At 48.6% G+C, this 19,630-nt stretch overlaps 1 protein-coding gene across 2 annotated transcripts in view; it reads left to right on the top strand.

Moving 5' to 3' along the window:
- Window positions 1-19,630, top strand: part of ANKRD27 (ankyrin repeat domain 27) — a 77,337-nt gene that overhangs the window by 39,806 nt on the left and 17,901 nt on the right. For both annotated transcript variants that reach the window (XM_066243309.1, XM_066243310.1), the window contains exons 14-22: window positions 3,009-3,136; window positions 3,715-3,797; window positions 5,816-5,931; window positions 6,338-6,430; window positions 8,859-9,056; window positions 11,080-11,139; window positions 11,238-11,357; window positions 12,726-12,770; window positions 15,808-15,930. In XM_066243309.1, coding sequence (XP_066099406.1) covers window positions 3,009-3,136; window positions 3,715-3,797; window positions 5,816-5,931; window positions 6,338-6,430; window positions 8,859-9,056; window positions 11,080-11,139; window positions 11,238-11,357; window positions 12,726-12,770; window positions 15,808-15,930 — 966 coding nt within the window. The remainder of the gene's footprint in view (window positions 1-3,008; window positions 3,137-3,714; window positions 3,798-5,815; window positions 5,932-6,337; window positions 6,431-8,858; window positions 9,057-11,079; window positions 11,140-11,237; window positions 11,358-12,725; window positions 12,771-15,807; window positions 15,931-19,630) is intronic.

Genomic DNA, 19,630 nt, shown 5'->3' on the forward strand with positions numbered 1-19,630 from the left:
CGCATGCGGGAGTCTGTCTGACTGTCTCTCCCCGTTTCCAGCTTCAGGAAAAAAAAAAATTTTTTTTTAAATTTAATAGATAATTTTTTAAAAATTAAAAAAAAATCCACATGGTCTATGTAAACACTGAATTTCACCTGTGCTCAGAGCAGGTGGTAAGAATGCTGAGGTTTTACAGATGGAATTAGCATGTATGCCCATCTCGGGTCACCAGGGCCCTGAGCCTCCACAGGTAGTACCCTCTGCCCCAACTGTCCTCCTCTCTCCATTTGGCAAAACACAGTTTGTCTTTAGGCCAGCTCAGTGGCACCTCCCTGTGGCCTCGCCGAGTTGATGCCTCTTCTCCGCTCCTGGAGCCCTGCATCGCAGGTGTCTGTGTGACATGTGTTGGGTTGGGCATGCAGCTCTCCATGCAGATCTGATTGGCTGCTGGGCAGTTGGCAAGGACTGGGTGAGGGTGATCTCAAGAGGTCACCTGGAGCCAGAGTGGCCAATGTGCTCCCCAGAACATCTCACTCCCTGAGGGAGCACATCCAGGAATCACAGGTGAGCCCTGCAGGTTTGGTTGTTGATAGGGTCTCCTGCTAATGGCGGCTGTTTCCTCCTCCCCAAACTGAGGCTCTGTCAGGTACAAGGGAACAGGGCCAAGGCTTATTCTAGTGAGGTGTCAGAATCCACTCTGAATGAACAACTAAGGTGCCGCCACGAAGAATTGATGCTTCTCATCTCTCTCCTTTCCTGTCTGTCTGTCTCTATCTGTCCCTCTCTCTGTCTCTCTCTGTCTCTGTCACATGTAGCATCCACCGGGTACGAGAACAAATGTCGGAGACTTTCAGGAGTTAAGATGTTACTTTATTGGCCAGTTTAACCTGCGCAGGGGCGAACTCCCGAGATGTCCGGAGACACCGTGCCCACAAGGAGCTGCAAATGGGAGCCGCGCCTAGCGCTCACAGCTAAATCTTTTTATAAGCTAAGCAAGCAAGCCTCATACAGAAGCAAATTTGGCATTTAGCAATTGGCTCCCCTAAATTAAATTCTAGTCACGTGCCTTAGTAATCAGTCATACAGTTGAAAGCTCCAGCTGGAAATATCCCTATCTATCCCCTAGGATGTGGTTACATTTACTGTCTTAGGAGTTCTTGTGGCTTCCTTATCTCAAGGACTCCTTAGCTCCTAGCCATCCTGGGAGTCTAACGACTTCTCTATCTCAAGGACTCTTCAGCTCCTAGCCATCCTGGGAGTCTGGGCTCACCTGTTTACTGGACTAGTTCCTTTGAAGTTATTTCTAAAGCCTATTAATATATTTTATAGCTTTTTATTCGAATGTCACATCACACACACAAAAAATCCACTCTGAGCTTCTGGATGTATTGTCTCCCTACTTCTATTGCTTTGGGAATTTTGTCTCTTTTGGGGTTGGAGGTATGAGAGAGAGAGACAGGAAGGGGGAGAGAGGGGGAGAAGCATCAACTCATAGTTGCTTTCACTTCAGTTGTATGGTGATTGCTTCTCATATGTGCCTTGACCGGGGCGAGCCAGTGTCCCCTTGCTCAAGGCAGCAACCTTGGACTTTTTATGTCAGCAACCTTTGGGCTCAAGCTAGTGAGCTATGGGATCATGTTGACAATTCCCCTGCTCAAGCCAGAGACCTTGTGCTATTGCGCTTGTGTTCAGAGCCAGTGACCTCAGGGCTTCGAACTACGACCTCAGCATTCTGTGTCAACTCTTTATCTGCTGTACCACCACTGGTCAGGCTAATCAGGGGTCTCAAACTCCGGCCCGCAGGCCGCATGCAGCCCGCCCACCAATTTTGTGCGGCCCGCAGACTGGCCCGCAGACTAATCCACGAAGTTTGATTAGTCTGCGGGCCGCACAAAATTGGTGGGCGGGCTGCGGAGTTTGAGACCCCTGGGCTAAATGATGGGAAAATTCTTACGTTTACAGTTACAAAAATAAAAGAGTAGTGTAATACACAAACCCCCACATAGCCATCTCCCAACCTTAGTTCATCTCTGCCCCCACCCACTTTCCATCTACCCTGATTATTTTGAAACATGTCCCAGAGAGCAAGTCAGTTCATCTATCCATAAGTGTTTCTACAAGGACAGGCCCTGGCCGGTTGGCTCAGTGGTAGAGTGTCGGCCTGGCATGCAGAATTCCTGGGTTCGATTCCCGGGCAGGGCACACAGAAGAAGCGCCCATCTGCTTCTCCACTCCTCCCCCTCTCCTTCCTCCCTGTCTCTCTCTTCTTCTCCCACAGCGAGGCTCCATTGAAGCAAAGATGGCCCGGGTGCTGGGGATGGCTCCTTGGCCTCTGCCCCAGGCGCTAGAGTGGCTCTGGTCGTGACAGAGTGATGCCCCGGAGGCACAGAGCATCGCCCCCTGGTTGGCAGAGCGTCGCCCCCTGGTGGGCGTGCCAGGTGGATCCCAGTTGGGCACATGCGGGAGTCTGACTCTCTCTCCCCATTTCCAGCTTCAGAAAAATACAAAAAAAAAAAAAAAAGTGTTTCTACAAGGACAATCAAAAAATTCACTTCTTAAAAAGCAAATAATTTCCTAGCCCTGGCCGGTTGGCTCAGCGGTAGAGCGTCGGCCTAGCGTGCGGAGGACCCGGGTTCGATTCCCGGCCAGGGCACACAGGAGAAGCGCCCATTTGCTTCTCCACCCCTCCGCCACGCTTTCCTCTCTGTCTCTCTCTTCCCCTCCCGCAGCCAAGGCTCCATTGGAGCAAAGATGGCCCGGGCGCTGGGGATGGCTCTGTGGCCTCTGCCTCAGGCGCTAGAGTGGCTCTGGTCGCAACATGGCGACACCCAGGATGGGCAGAGCATCGCCCCCTGGTGGGCAGAGCGTCGCCCCTGGTGGGCGTGCCGGGTGGATCCCGGTTGGGCGCATGCGGGAGTCTGTCTGACTGTCTCTCCCTGTTTCCAGCTTCAGAAAAGTGAAAAAAAAAAAAAAAAAAAAAGCAAATAATTTCTTAATATTAATAGTATCTTTGATGTCACTTTCAGCACATTGCTTCTGGTAACCAAACGGAAGTGGAAAGACTTCTGAGCCAAGAAGACCAAGATAAAGATGCCATCCAAAAGATGTGTCACCCTCTGTGCTTCTGTGATGACTGTGAGAAACTCGTGTCTGGGTAAGAGGGTCCTTGTGGAGGCTCAGTATGCCAGGAAGCAGGATACTCGGCCTTGATGGACTTTTCTGCTTCTTTGCCCTGAAATTCTGAATGAGGCCCTTATCCTAGCTGTGCTCAGCTTCCTCTGCTATAAAGTGAGGACACTAATCTCTGCCACTTTGGAGCATCAGATGGAATAAAAGTCGTAAAAGTACTTGGCCTGCTGCCGGGCTGCCTACAAGGGTAGGCAGGTATAGGGCCTGCCCCAGCCTCGGCGGGTGGTTTAGGGTGGGAGGAATGTCGGCCTCCCCCAGTAATCTTGTTGATCTCCCCTTAATCTAGTCAGACTTTTGTGCTGGGTGTCGAGGCCTAGAAGGATGGCGTGGTGGGGAGGGATGCTAGAACTGGATGCCTCAGCTCCTCACCCTGTGAGCAGGGGCTGGATTATATCTGGGACACTGTGGGGGAAACGCAGCTTGGATCACACCCTGAGATCTGTCTTCTAGTCCTAGGACCCTGACATGGCCAGTCTTGTCAGAAGGTGGCTTTGCCATGCCAGTTCCTAGGGTGTCATTTTCTGTATTTTCTCTTTATTTTAGGAGGCTGAATGATCCCTCAGTTGTCACTCCATTCTCTAGAGATGACAGGGGTCACACACCCCTCCATGTGGCTGCCCTCTGTGGTACGTCGTCTTGGGATGGCCTCTGGGGATTGTCAAGGCAAAGGGAGGAGCCAAGGAAGGCCCAGCAGAGGCCTGAGGCCTGGCTCACGGGGTGCGGTGAAATTGGGGTGGTGGAAGGGGCTCATCATGGGTGGCCCCTGGGGGCTTCACTGAAAAAGAAGATTAGCACATGAGCTGCAGGCCTTCCTATGCTGCTCCCGGGCTGAGAGTGGACGTGTCCATGTTCTCACTCTGTGGGCACCTAATGCTGCTCTGGCTGGAGGTCCAGGGAGGGAAGGCTTGAATCCGAGCTATAAAAAGGGTCTTAGAATTGGAGTTCTTATATTCCACTTTAAAAAATTAACTTACTGTCTTTTAAAGTGCACAAAATAGCCTGACTGGTGGTGGTGCAGTGGATAGAGCATCGACCTGGGATGCTGAGGACCCAAGTTCAAAACCCCAAGGTCACTGGCTTGGGGCAAGCTCATCCAACTTGAGCACGGGCTCACCAACTTGAGTGTGGGGTTGCCGGCTTGAGTGTGAGATCATAGACATGACCCCATGGTCACTGGCTTGAGCCCAAAAGGTCACTGACTTGAGCAAAGGGTCACTGGCTTTGCTCAAGTCAAGGCACATATGAGAAAGCAATCAATGAACAACTAAAGTGCCACAACTAGGAGTTGATGCTTCTTATCTCTCTCTCTTCCTGTCTGATTATCTATCTCCTCTCTCTCTCTCTCTCTCTGTCATTAGAAAAAAGTGCAAAAATTAGAAAACACAAACTTCTCCAGTGTCACCTGCCATCCTACTGTTTCCCAGAGATAATTTGATTTATGAGTATCTGGAATTTCTCTATGCTTGTGTGTACATGAATATAAAATATATGCTGGCCTTTGGCCCAGCATGTGGACATCCTGGGTTCAATTCCTGGTCAGGGCACATACGAAAAGCACCCATATGCTTCTCTCCCCCTCCCTATCCCCCTTTTTTTTTCTTCGTCTCCTGCAGCCAGTGGCTCAATTGATTTGAGCATTGGCCCCCGGCACTGCAGATGGCACAGTTGGTCCAAGCGTGTCAGCCTTAGGCGCTAAAAATATTGTAGATTGATTGATTAGAGCATTGGCCCCAGATGGAGTTGCTGTGTAGATTCCAGTCAGGGTGCATGTGGGAGTCTGCCTCACTATCTCCCCTCCTCTCACCTAATTAAATATATATATATTTAAATACATATATATACACATATACATATATACATACACACAGGGGGTCCTTGGGTTATGACAGTCTCAACATATGTACGATGTTTTGAGTTTATGATGCTCACTCCCATAAAAACTTTAAAAAATTGAGATATGAGTGTTTCAGCTTACGCCATTAGCATCATATTTGTGTACTATGTGGGCAAACTAGTTCAGTTGCGTGCAGTGGAAGAATATGCAGTAACACAGTGTATGAGTGAGGGGGTTGGCGTCCCCCAGCACACATACTTACGCCATTTTGGACTGTTAAAAGCGTGTGTTCAGATAGGTAAGTAAGTGACTTAGGCTAGGGTGTATTTTGACTTACATCAGAATTCAAGTTATGTCACTGTCGTAGAAATGGAACAGTGTTGTTACCCAAGGACTCCGTGTGTGTGTGTGTGTGTGTGTGTGTTTGGGTGGTGTCATACTGTTCTGTACTGTGGTCTTCTCACTTGGCAATATATGAGAGCATTTCTCTTGTCAAATTTTTTTATGGTTGCACAGTATTCCATCTTATGAATTGATAAACCATGTACTCTTCTGTGGGCGTCTAAGGTTCTTTTCCACCACCTTCTGGGCTAGAAGTGGATTGGAGCCAAGTCCCCTCTAAGAGCCACCCCAGAGTGCCCGGAATCTGCAGTCTGACTTGACATTGGCTCTGGTTCTTCTCAAGCAGAAAAGTACCTCTGGGCATGTCTCATTCCATGGAATAGGAGGGCAAAATAAGGTGGCTTCACATTGAGGGCTGGGAAAGCCCCCTCTCTGTCCTTCTCCATGTGAAGTCCTCCTCTTCTGTAGGGCAGGCATCCTTCATTGACCTCCTGGTTTCCAGAGGCGCCGTGGTGAATGCCACAGACTATCACGGGTCAACTCCACTTCATCTCGCGTGTCAGAAGGGCTATCAGAGCGTGACGGTGAGTAGGGGTGGCAGCGCCACCCCACATTCCTGCTCAGAGAAGCTGGGCTCTGCATTTTGCTTTCCAGCCATGTTGGCCATGCCTCTCTGTCCCACACTGGCTATGCTACGGCCACCCAGGAGGGACCCCTTAACCCCTGGGCAAAACTGTGAGGTCTAGGTTTGAGATGTCTGATAGTCTGGGGATAAGGTGATGGGACTATAGACTTTTTTCTTTAATCTCTAAACTTTTTGTAAAGAACATGAGAGTGGTGATATCATTTGATTGTATAATAGATAAATAAGATTGAAAATGGAAATAAGTGACCTCCCCCTTCTAAGACTGTAGGCCACACTTCCTGAGGAAGCGTGTGCCTGCCCTTGCGGTCTTGCTGCTGCTTACCCGCTTTCTCCTCCCCTGGAAGCTGCTGCTGCTGCACTACAAGGCCAGCGCCGACGTGCAGGACAACAACGGCAACACCCCGCTCCACCTGGCCTGCGCCCACGGCCACGAGGACGTGAGTGCTCCCGCTGTCCCGGCTCACTTTACCCTTTATCACACAGGAAGACATGTGAATCTCTAATTAGTTTAGTGTTGATAATTATTGGGAGGTCTGTAATTTTTTTAATTAAAAGTTTTTAAGCCTGGCCTGACCAGGCGGTGGCGCAGTGGATAGAGCGTTGGACTGGGATGCAGAAGGACCCAGGTTCGAGACCCGGAGGTCGCCAGCTTGAGTGCGGGCTCATCTGGTTTGAGCAAGGCTCACCAGCTTGGATCCAAGGTTGCTAGCTCGAGCAAGGGGTTACTCGGTCTGCTGAAGGCCCGCGGTCAAGGCACATATGAGAAAGCAATCAGTGAACAACTAAGGTGTCTCAACGAAAAACTGATGATTGATGCTTCTCATCTCTCTCCGTTCTTGTCTGTCTGTCCCTATCTATCCCTCCCTCTGACTCTGTAAAAAATAAATTAAAAAAAAAAAAAAGTTTTTAAGCCTGACCAGGCAGTGGCGCAGTGGATAGAGCGTCGGACTGGGATGCGGAAGACCCAGGTTCGAGACCCCGGGGTCTCCAGCTTGAGCGTGGGCTCATCTGGTATGAGCAAAGCTCACCAGCTTGGACCCAAGGTCGATGGCTCAATCTAGGGGTCACTCAGTCTGCTGAAGGCCCACAGTCAAGGCACATATGAGAAAGCAATCAGTGAACAACTAAGGTGTCACAACGAAAAACTGATGATTGATGCTTCTCATCTCTCTCCGTTCCTGTCTGTCCCTGTCTATCCCTCTCTGTGACTCTGTCTCTGTCCCTGAAAAAAAAAAAAAGAAAAAAACTTTTTAAGTTTATTATAGACACCATGTTGAAATGCAACCCTGAAGCTTAATTGCCCATTGCCTTATTATAAAACTAAGTTGGCCCTGGCCAGTTGGCTCAGTGGTAGAGCGTCGGCCTGGCGTGCAGGGGTCTCGGGTTCAATTCCCGGCCAGGGCACACAGGAGTAGCGCCCATCTGCTTCTCCACCCCTCCCCCTCTCCTTCCTCTCTGTCTCTCTCTTCCCCTCCTGCAGCCGAGGCTCCATTGGAGCAAAGATGGCCCGGGCGCTGGGGATGGCTCCTTGGCCTCTGCCCCAGGCGCTAGAGTGGCTCTGGTCGCGACAGAGCGACGCTCCGGAGGAGCAGAGCATCGCCCCCTGGTGGGCATGCCGGGTGGATCCCAGTCGGGCGCATGCGGGAGTCTGTCTGACTGTCTCTCCCCGTTTCCAGCTTCAGAAAAATACAAAAAAGAGAAAAAAAACAACAAAAAACAACCTAAGTTATTTTCATTCATCCCTGCTACTATCTGATTACCTTTGCTCATATACAATTTTTACCTATTTTTTATAGTAATATCAAGGAACTTTATAATTTCCATTTTCACTTAATATTTAACAGTGTGATTTTCCCTGACTGTTCTCTCCCCCACTCTGCACAGTGACTTACAGGTGGGTTTATATACACATACTCAGGGTTGAGGCTGCGTTAGGTGGGTGACGTGCAATACCGAGACCATACCCTACACATTTTTATGCAACTTGCGTTCCTAATTTAACAATACATTATGGAAATGCTCTAGGTCAATAAATGTAGATTAGCCTGATTTTTATGTATTTATTTTTTTTATTTTTAGAGAGAGAGAAAGAAAAAGAGGTGGGAGAAATGGGAAGGTTCAACTCATAGTAGTTGCTTTCTATATGTGCCTTGGCCAGGCAAGCCCAGGGTTTTGAACTGGTGACCTCAATGTTCCAGGTCAACACTTTATTCACTGCACCACCACAGGTTAGGCGATAAGCCTGATTTTTAATCACTACACAATAATCAGTTATATGTGTTGTGTCAGTGTTCCTAAGACTACAGTCCCTTGGTTCAGTGAGTTGTGGTAACACCTGTGAGGTATTGTGTATAAGGGCAGCCCTCTAGGGCACTCAGGCCACATTTTATTGGAGGCTGCTCATGTAAACCTCTGCCTGGCATGTACCAGAATTCCAGACTCCCAGAAGGAAAGCAGGTGTTCAGCATAAACCACATGGTTTTACAAACAGGTTAGGCACAGTGATCCCTCTTATAAGGCAGGGAACTGTGGACACGCTCCCCAAATCCAGGCTCCCAAGGAATATTGCAAGTCAAGGACTTAACCTTGCAATTGGGCCTTTCAAGGGGTTGTGGGCTCAGGCCTGCTGTGCATGGGTACATCACAATTTATTAATCCATTTCTTATTGATGGGCACTTGAATTCTTTTGAAAAAGTGATGTGTCCTGATTAGGTAACCTGGAATCCTTGAATTCTGTGACTGCAGTTGCTTACTGAGTTGAGCCTTAATTGACAGAAACCTGGGCGGAGAGGCTATGGAGTGCACAGATGTTGCCCAAGGCTTGGTATGTGCATTAATGGTGGCATTTCCCAATTTCTTTGCAGTGTGTGAAGGCTTTGGTCTACTATGACGTTCAGTCATGCAGACTAGATATTGGGAACGAGAAAGGAGACACCCCTCTACACATAGCTGCACGTTGGGGTTACCAAGGCATCATAGAGACATTGCTACAAAATGGAGCATCCACAGAGATCCAGAACAGACTGAAAGAAACTCCCCTAAAGTGTGCGTTAAACTCAAAGGTAGGTGGGGATTTTTTATTTCAGAGAAGGAATATGCTTTAAAAAAATCCATGTCCACAAATTAGGTATTGGCCATGCTGGACAAATTGCATTAGTGCCTAAGGGCAGAAGTTGGCCTGTACCCTCTCTGCTGCCTTTGGGACCTGGTTGTTAATGATGAGTTTTCTTATTTATGTTATTTTGAGTTTTTCTTTGTGTTGTTCCAAGGGCTACTCCCAACAGTTTGCCTGGGCCTCATGTAGTGGGTTTATGAGCAGATGGAGTGGGTGAGAACAGGGCGGAGTTCTGACCAACAGGAATAGGGCACGGGAGCAGCAAAGGCTCAGAGCTCTGTGTTCCTGTTGCTTCATCCTCAGCTCCTGGCAACCTTATCCTGATTGGCCAGTTTTGAACATCACTGGGTATTGTTTCTTTCACAAGTGATTTGTTAATGAACTGTTCATCTTTTCCTGGATGTAATCTCTGGGAACATGTTTGTGGCAACATGTGAAAGTGCTCACTTCATGAGTGGGTGGGTACGGGGGTGCTAAGAGAGATTAGTTCGTTGTATCCGTCTCCTATCTCCGGTTGAAGGCATTTATTAATTTTTAGAGAGAGGAAGGGAGAAAGAGAGAAAGATCAATTTATTGCTCCAATTATTTATGCACTCTTGATTAAATCTTATATATGCCCTGACTGGGAATCAAACACACAACCTTGGCTTATTGAGATGACGTATGATCGACATACAAAAAACTGTACGTATTAAATGTACAGGCATACCTTTGAAGATATTGCATGTTTGACCAGACTACTACTAGAAAGTGATCAATAATCTTTTTGCTTGTGGGTGGAGGGTCTTGCTTTCAATTTGTAAAAAACACAACATCTGGCCCTGGCCAGTTGGCTCAGTAGTAGAGCATCAGCCTGGCGTGCGGAAGTCCCGGGTTTGATTCCCGGCCAGGGCACACAGGAGAAGCGCCCATCTGCTTCTCCCCCCCTCACCCTCTCCTTCTTCTCTGTCTCTCTCTTCCCCTCCCACAGCCAAGGCTCCATTGGAGCCCAGGCTCTGAGGACAGCTCTGTGGCCTCCACCTTGGGCACTAGAATGGCTCCTGCCACGATGGAGCAACACCCCAGATGGGCAGAGTATCGCTCCCTGGTGGGCATGCCGGGTGGATCCCGGTAGGGCACATGTGGGAGTCTGTCTGGCTGCCTCTCTGCTTCTAACTTCATAAAAATACAAAACAAAAACAAAAAAACACAATATCTGTAAAGTGCATACAATAAAGTGAAGTGCTGTGAAATGAGGTATGCTTGATGAGTTTGGAAATAAGTACACACCTGTGAGACTGTCACCACAATCAATGCTGTAAACGTCCATCACCTTCAAAAGTTTCCTCTCTCCTTCTTTATTATTATGTTTGTGTGTGGCAAAACACAATAAGATCTACAGTAGCACAGTTTTTGAAGGTGAAATCCCTTTCTGACCCTAGGGTGGCTTGAGCCATACTTCACGTACACTCATGGGGTCCTTACTTGTAGCAGACACAGCTGACGGGACTGGGTGGCACCACGCATGGTCTGGGATGCCCAAGAGAGGCTGAGGCCTCCTCTGTCCCTGTATCTTCTACCACAGGCTCCTTCCCAAGGGAGGTCTGCAGAGGGAAGGAGACAGCTGTCTGCTTGGGTTTGCTCTGGGCTGCTTGTGGGTGCCAGTGAAAAGGCCACTTTATCCCTGTGGACACATAGCCCAGGGGCTGGATGAGGCAGCCTGTGAGGCCCCTTCTGTGGCTGGGCTTCTCTTGTCCTCTGAGCCCGTTCTGGGAAGCACCAGCTCCTCCTGGCAGGCAGAAGGAAGCCCGGACTCAATCAGTATGATCCTAATTAAGCCCCCACCCAGTCCAGGCCGTGGGTCTCTGTCTCTCCAAAGCTGTGGCTGAGCTGCGTGACCTTCCGAGGAGATGGGAGGCAGTTGGGCATTCAGGTGATGAGGCCTTGGTGACCCATCTCATGCAGAACTTTGCTTGTCCCCTTTGTCCTAGATTCTGTCTATAATGGAAGCCCGTCATTTATCCTTTGAAAGGAAGCAACAGCCTTCAGAGGTAAGTGAACAGGGCTGTGCTCCTTGGCCCTGTTTATGACTGGGCCATCCTCTCTGGCCCTCACCTGTCTCCTCTCTCGTCGGGCTCCCTTGCTGCAGGTCCCTGTGCCACCCCCTCAACCCTCCGTGGATTCCATCAGCCAGGGGTCCTCCACCTCCAGCTTCTTCTCTGTGTCTGCCAGCTCCAGACAAGAAGACCCAAAGAAGGACTACAGAGAGGTGAGGCCCCCGGTGGGAGGGCCGGAGAAGGGCTGCACAGCCCTGTGTGACGGTGCTGATTAAACAGCCAGGGCCAGACAAGGCCACCCAGCTGGCCTGCTTGCCATTACTGGGACAGCCTCAGCTGCTATGGTGGAGTTGGCCCCCTGGGGAGGAGCCCAGACTGTTTTCTCCCTGTTTATGTGTGTGTATGAGAGAGAGAGCATTCTAAGAAAAGTACTAGTAAAGGTACCTGTAGGTCCACTGATAGAAGATGATTTTATAAAATAAATTTTTTCTGCCCTTACCTCCCACTCCATAAGCACCGTTAACCTGATACGGGACCTTAGCGACTTCTTGCGAAGTTTCTAGACATTTACATGCACTCACACATTACGTTTTATAAAAGCTTATTAATGGCCTGATTTTTTTCCCATCTAATCTGTCTTAGAGCTTGTCCATTGACAGCCCACAGAGCAAACCATTGCATCGATATGCCACAACTCCTCTGCCCATTCCCCTGTGAATGGGGAGCCCTCACTGAGTCTGCCTAAGACCCCTCCTCCCCTGCTACTCCAAAGCCCTGGCCTGCTCCTGGGGGGCCTGATGCAAAAGGACAGCAAAGGAAACCAGGAGACACGCTCCAGAGTCTGACAGAGAGCTGGGATCACTCCTGGGAGGGGCGTCCCCTCATGTGCCCTGAGCTACCAGATAATGAGAGCTGAATATAGTTTCTCTAAAGAGTGGCTGACCTCCTAGGGACTGCTTGTGCTTCAAGGTGGCTTCATCTCACTTTGCTTCATAAATAAGAATGTCATTTTATAGACCTTAAATGGTAATGGGTTCAGTGAACACTAGCAACCTCTTAGGATGCCCTGTCTGAGAAGCTTTAAAGATATGTTTGAAAGATACTGAGTCAAGACTCTGCAAATCAAGCCTGACCAGGCAGTGGCACAATGGATAGAGCATTGGCCTGGGATGCTGAGGATCCAGATTCAAAACTCCTGAGGTCGACGGCTTGAGCGTGGGCTCATCCGGCTTGAGTGCAGGCTCACCAGCTTGAGCGCAAGGTCACTGGCTTGAGTGTAAGATCATAGACATGACCCCATGGTCACTGGCTTGAAGCCCAAGGTTGCTTGCTTGAGCCCCCTAGCCCCCAGTCAGGGCACATATGAGAAAGCAATCAGTGAACAACTAAGGTGCCGCAAGTATGAGTTGATGCTTCTCATCTCTCTTCCTTCCTGTCTGTCTGTCCCTGTCTGTCTCTCTCACCAAAAAAAAAAAAAAACCCTCCACAAATCAAGAGACAAATGAAAGCTACTAGACATGTTGTTTTTATTATTATTTTATTAAAAATTTATTTTTTACATTCTTTTTCCTTTTGTTAAGGTAGAAAAACTTTTAAGAGCAGTCGCTGATGGAGACCTAGAAATGGTGAGTCTGTAGAAGTGCATTTGGAAAGCTCTCAGTTTGAAACAGCGGTACAGGGCTTTCTTGTCTTGGTTCCATTGGGAACAGTGTGGCTTCATTGTTGACTTTCACACAGAAGGTGGTGTATTTAATAAATATTTGGCAATGGCAATGTGACTTTTTGCCACAAGCAATGAGGCAACTGGACATAAAGCCGCATAGCGATCATGTCACTGCCTCTTAGACACTGATTTTCTTGGAGGGTGGTGATATGTTGGCAAGAGATCAGCCCACGTCCAGATCACAGAGCATGGGCTCAAAGCCCGGACCCACTGGCCAGGAGCGAGGTGAGCAGACAGGGCTGTGAGTGAGGAGAGGGTGGTGGAGGCAGGGGCAGAGTCAGAGGGTGTTAGTGTGGCTCTTCAGAAGCTGTGGATAGCTGGACACCTGGGCCAGGAGGCTGAGGTCTGAGGCTTGGGGCTCGAAAGAATCACAGGCAGGTGTCTGGACAAGATGGTGTTGACTGCTCTGGGGTGGAACCTGTTGAGGACGTCCTGGTGGGGTGGGAGGTGTCTGTCCTAACTCTCCCTGTCACGTGATAGGGAACATCTGTTATGAGATCATTGGAGAGTGGAGACAGCCTTCATGAAGTTCCCACAGGCAGTTTCCCTGGCTTGCCTTTGGCTTCCTGAAAGGGATTTGTTTTGCCTTCCACTTTAAAAGGAGTAGTAGACCCGTAAATGCTGTGCAGTTTTATACACATTCACAATGTACTCTTGCTGCCTTCTAGATAATTTACTTTGCAACACATTACTGCACAGTTGTAAATAACTTATGTACTGTAACATCACTTCAGTTATGTGTAAAAAATAAATAAATAAATAAATAAATAAATAAATAAAAGGAGTAGTAGGCCCTGGCCAGTTTGCTCAGTGGTAGAGAGTGTTGGCCAGGCACATGAATGTCCTGGGTTCAATTTCTGATCAGGCCACACCGGAAAAGCGACCATCTGCTTCTCCACCCTTTCACCTCCCCCTTTTCTCTCTTGCTCTTTCTCTTTCTCTCTCTCTCTTCCTCTCCCACAGCCATAGCTCGATTGGTTTGAGTGCATCAGCCCTAGGTGCTGAGGATGGCTCTTTGGAGCCTCTACGTCAGGCTTTAAAAATAGCTTGGTTGGCCCTGGCCGGTTGGCTCAGCAGTAGAGCGTCGGCCTGGCGTGCAGGGGACCTGGGTTCGATTCACGGCCAGGGCACATAGGAGAAGCGCCCATTTGCTTCTCCACCCCCCCTCCTTCCTCTCTGTCTCTCTCTTCCCCTCCCGCAGCCAAGGCTCCATTGGAGCAAAGATGGCCCGGGGGCTGGGGATGGCTCCTTGGCCTCTGCCCCAGGCACTAGAGTGGCTCTGGTCGCGGCAGAGCGACACCCCAGAGGGGCAGAGCATCGCCCCCTGGTGAGCAGAGCATCGCCCCTGGTGGGCGTGCCGGGTGGATCCCAATGGGGCGTATGCGGGAGTCTGACTGTTTCTCCCCTTTTCCAGCTTCAGAAAAATACAAAAAAAAAAAAAATAGCTTGGTTGTGAGCATGGCCCCAGATGGGCAGAGCATCAGCCCCAGACGAGGGTTGCCAGGTGGATCCTGGTCAGGGCACATATGGGAGTCTGTCTCTCTGTCTTCCCTCCTCTCACTTGGAAAAGAAAGGGGAAAAAAGGGAGTAGTAAATCAGGTGCTTAGAAGATTAGGAACTCTGAGTAAGTCATATTACAAGAGAGCTTTACCATGATAGTGTTTCAAGACTGCTTTTTGCAGATGATTGAGTTTGAGGTGGTGGACAGAAATTACTGGGATCTGATTATAACAGCCTCTGAGATACTAAAAATCTGACTGTAGTCACTGGTGTGTTAGGCTCTGCCCAGAAGCCCCTGTTAGCCCACTAGATGACATAGTGTGTGTATCTGGCTGAGGCTGCATTGCTCCTCTCATGAGAACAGCCCCGGAGAACCCAATGTTCTTTGTGGAAAGCAAAGGAGGACATTTTTAGGCACTGTAAGAGCTATGGTGTGAGCCAGTGGCCTGTGAGGAGGAGAGATTGCCACTGTCCCTGTATTGTGACGTATCTGTTCTTCTACCTTCTGTGGCGGGTGAGGGGGCTGGGACCGCTCATGAAGGAGGTGGTCAGGACAACCAGTGCCCTGGGTTCCCCATCCAAACTAATCTACACATGTGATGACTTCCAACCCCCAGCCCAGGCCACCTATCCCTCAGCGCCCTGCCCCGAGTCTTGTCCCCCTGCTCTCATCAAGAGGACCGGCCCTCAGCCTGTCTCAGCGGGCATTCGAGGTGGGCCCAGAATCAAATCCTTCGGTGTTCCCACCCCAACCAGTGTCTGTTGTCTGGGATGTGAAGGGACTGGAAGAGAGGAACTTGGGGTCAAAGGGGTTCCTTGAATCCTTTGTCAGTCATTGTGGGCACATGCTGACTTCCTCCGTGCTCAGAATCAGATCTAGATATGTATTTAGATTGTTTTCATTTCACAAAATTTGGCCTGTTTGGGGGTCTTTTCAGTGCTTTCACCTGTGGGTCAGTTTATTGTAGTGGACAGGACAGTGGTGTGGAGTTCCAGCCACCACTTAGTGGTTGTGTGAACAAGTTGTTGACCTCTTGGAGAGAGAGTTTTCTCCCTGGTAGATAAAGGGAGTGGCTGGTTTGGAAAGTATACAGTTAGATGACAGAGGACGTGCTTTCCAAATGCACCAGGACCAGGGTTTTGAAGCAGAACCACTCTGCCCCTTTTTAAGATGGAGAAAAGAATCTCTAATATAGGTTACAGAAATGGCAGCTTAACCTCTTTGTCACCATGGAAAGGGTTCAGAACAACTGCAGTACATATGAACCCTGGAGTCTGTGTGAGCAGCAGCTGCCATTTCTTAGTTACTTTGGTAGTAGAAGAAGTATACACCCTGATGGGGAACAATTAGAGAGAGAGAGAGCATTCAGGATAGTGTAGCTTGTAAAGGAGCTGAGGATGAGTTTGAAGTTCTTGTTTCTCTCTCCATACAATACCAGGTGCGCTACCTTTTGGAGTGGACAGAGGAGGACCTGGATGATGTGGAGGACACTGTCAGTGCCACAGAACCTGAATTTTGTCACCCTTTGTGCCAGTGCCCCAAATGTGCTCCAGCTCAAAAGGTTTGGGTTTGCTTCTGTTGATGGAGGTAGGGATAGGAGGGAAAATCCTTCTTTTTCCCTCGAGAAAGTTGTCTGCTTCTCAGCCAGCTAACTTCTGAGTGGCTGGTGGTGGGTATCTCTGAGACGTGGGATGAGTTAGCTCAGGGTGGAGAGAAGCTGTCCTGGGCTGCCTGCTTCCTGAATGGGTAAGCCACTGAGCAGGGACATCCACATGTGCTAGTATTTCAGCTGCTCTCTGGGCCCGAGTACAGGCAGGAGTTTACAAAAACATACCCCGAGGGCGTCGGTCCACATGGCTGCACCCCCTGGGGAGGCTGCACTCGAGCTCACTGCTGCTGCCTGTGCTCATGTTGGTACATCCATCCTTTGTGGCAGACAGATCTGCTGAGGTCCCGTTTCCCCTCATGGGAACGGCTTGCAAAGCCATAGAACAATGTCACAACCAGGATATCAACGTGGATATAATCCATCCACCTTATTCAGATACCCCAGTTTTACCTGTGCTTGTATGTGTATGTGTGTGCTCCTGTGTGTGTGTAGTTCTATCTCATTGTATCACACATGTACCTTTGTGTATCCAACTTTCAAGGTACTGAAGTTCACTCACCACAAGAATCACTCGGGTTGCCCTTTTATAACCACACCCACCATTCACTAATCTGTTCTCCACTTTAAAGATATTATGTAAACGTAACCATACAGCATAAACCTTTGGGATTGGTTCTGTTCACTAGCATGATTCCAAGTCGTTGCATGTAGTTAACAGTGTATTCCTTTATTGTTGAGCAGTGTTCCCTGGCGGCACAGTGGTTTACCCACTCACCTGTTGCAGGACATATGGGTTGTTTCTGGATGTGGGATACTATAGATAAAGCTGCCGCATACATTTGTGTACAAGTTTTTGTGAGAACAGAACATAGTTTTGATTTCTGTAAGTTAAATGCCCAAGAATACAATTGCTAGCTCATGATAATTACATGATCATATTATAGTTAGCTTTGTAAGGAACTGCCAAGCTTTTCCAGAGTGGTTGTACCTTTCACATTCCCACCAGCTGCGTCCGAGCAGTCCAGTTTCCCCGCACCCTCCCGGCATCCGGTGGTGTCACTATTTTATATTTCAGCCATTCCGATAGGTGGGTAGCACAACCTCACTGTGGCTGTAGTTTGCATTCCCTGAAGGATGGTGATGTTGAACCTCTTTTCATGTACTTATTTGCCATCTGTATATGTTCTTCAGTGAAGTGTCTGTTCATTTCCTTCGCCCACTTTCTTTTTTTCTTTCTATTGAGTTTTAAGAGTTCTTGTTAGATTCTAGCTCCTTGTCAGATAGGTGGTTTGCAGATATTTTCTTTTGGTCTGTAGTTTCCTCACATGAGTTTTTACAGAGCACTTTTTTTTTTTCATTTTTCTGAAGCTGGAAACAGGGAGAGACAGTCAGACAGACTCCCGCATGCGCCCGACCGGGATCCACCCGGCACGCCCACCAGGGGTGGTGCTCTGCCCCCCAGGGGGCGATGCTCTGCCCATCCTGGGAGTCGCCATATTGCGACCAGAGCCACTCTAGCGCCTGAGGCAGAGGCCACAGAGCCATGCCCAGCGCCCGGGCCATCTTTGCTCCAATGGAGCCTTGGCTGCGGGAGGGGAAGAGAGAGACAGAGAGGAAAGCGCGGCGGAGGGGTGGAGAAGCAAATGGGCGCTTCTCCTGTGTGCCCTGGCCGGGAATCGAACCCGAGTCCTCCGCACGCTAGGCCGACGCTCTACCGCTGAGCCAACCGGCCAGGGCCAGAGCACATTTTTTATTTAGAATTCCAGTTAAGCGATTTTTTCTTTTATGGATTGTGCTTTTGGTGTTAAGTGTAAGGACTCTACTTAGCCCTAGATTTGGAAGATTTTCTCCTGTTTGTTTTTTTTTCCCCTAAAAGCTTTATAATTTTACATTCACCAGTTAAGTTCCTGATCCAATTTGAGTTAAATTTTGTACTGAGTGTGAGATTTAGGTTGCGGGGTTTATTGGGGGTTTTTTTGTTTTGTTTTTTTGTTTTTGTTTTTTACAGAGACAGAGAGAGAGTCAGAGAGAGGGATAGACAGGGACAGAGATGAGAAACATCAATTGTTAGTTTTTCGTTGCGCATTGCAACACCTTAGTTGTTCATTGACTACTTTCTCATATGTGCCTTGACTGCGGGCCTTCAGCAGACCGAGTAACCCCTTGCTCCAGCCAGCGACCTTGGGTCCAAGCTGGTGAGCTTTTGCTCAAACCAGATGAGCCCTTGCTCAAGCTGGCGACCTCGGGGTCTCGAACCTGGGTCCTCCACATCCCAGTCTGACGCTCTATCCACTGCGCCACTGCCTGGTCAGGTGGTTGTGGTTTATTTTTTACCTATGGATGTCCACTTCCCCAGCACCATTTGTTGCAAGGCTATTCCTCCCCCACCGACTTGCTTTTTGGACCTCAATTGACTGTGTATGGGGTGGTTTGTTTCTGAGCTCTGTGTGCTGCTCCCCTGCCCTGTGTCTTTCCTCCACCCACACCACACTGGCTTGGTTACTGCAACTATAGAGTAGCCTCAATATTGGTAGTGATTCTTCCTCATTTTTCTTAAAGCTAGAGAAAAAGACAAGAAGGGAGAGAGATGAGAAGCAAGTCATAGTTGTGGCACCTTAGTTGTTCATTGATTGCTTCTCATGTGCCTTGACTGGGGGCCTCCAAGTGAGCCAGTAACTCCTTGCTCAAGCCAGCTACCTTGGGTTCACACCAGTGACCTAGGTTTCAGACCTCGGTCCTCAGCGTCCCAGGCCAATGCTCTATCCACTGTGCCACCGCCTGGTCAGGTCAATTCTTTCTTATTTTTTTTCTTAGGATTATTTTAGCTATTTTAGGGCCTGTGCCTTTCCATATAAATTTTAGAATAAGCTTGTGTATGTCTACAAAAAACTTGTTAGAATTTTGATAGGGCCTGACCAGGCGGTGGCACAGTGGATAGAGCGTGAGACTGGGATGCAGAAGACCCAGGTTCGAGACCCCGAGGTTGCCAGCTTGAGCGAGGGCTCATCTGGTTTGAGCAAAAGCTCACCAGCTTGAGCCCAAGGTCACTGGCTCGAGCAAGGGGTTACTTGGTCTGCTGAAGGCCCGTGATCAAGGCACATATGAGAAGGCAATCAATGAACAATTAAGGTGTAGCAATGCGCAACGAAAAACTAATGATTGATACTTATCATCTCTCTGTTCCTGTCTGTCTGTCCCTGTCTATCCCTCTGACTCTCTCTCTGTCTCTGTAAAAAATAAAAATAAAAAGTAAAAAAGAATTTTGATAGGAGTTGCATTAAAACTATACATCAGTTCAGGGTAAATAACATAGTTAATGGGTTGAGTCTTCATGAACATGGTATACCTCTCAAGTATTTAGGCCTTCGAGTTCTTCATCAACATTTTGTGATTTTCAGTGTACAGATCCTGTCCATGTTTTTTAAATGTATACCTATTTCATTTTCTTCTTAACAGTTGTAAATAGCATTGTGTACATAGTATGCACTTGTGTGCTAGCTAACTCAATGTGTACTCTATACTAAGAAAATTAATTTGACTTTACAAAATAGATATAGTGGTGTTATCCTTTGTATTGCAAGATTATACTACTTTATTTAAAAAGCTTCACCTGCCCTGGCTGGATAGCTCTGTTGATTAGAGCATCATCCTG

Source organism: Saccopteryx bilineata, chromosome 9 (assembly GCF_036850765.1).
Source record: "Saccopteryx bilineata isolate mSacBil1 chromosome 9, mSacBil1_pri_phased_curated, whole genome shotgun sequence".
Lineage (NCBI taxonomy): Eukaryota > Metazoa > Chordata > Mammalia > Chiroptera > Emballonuridae > Saccopteryx > Saccopteryx bilineata.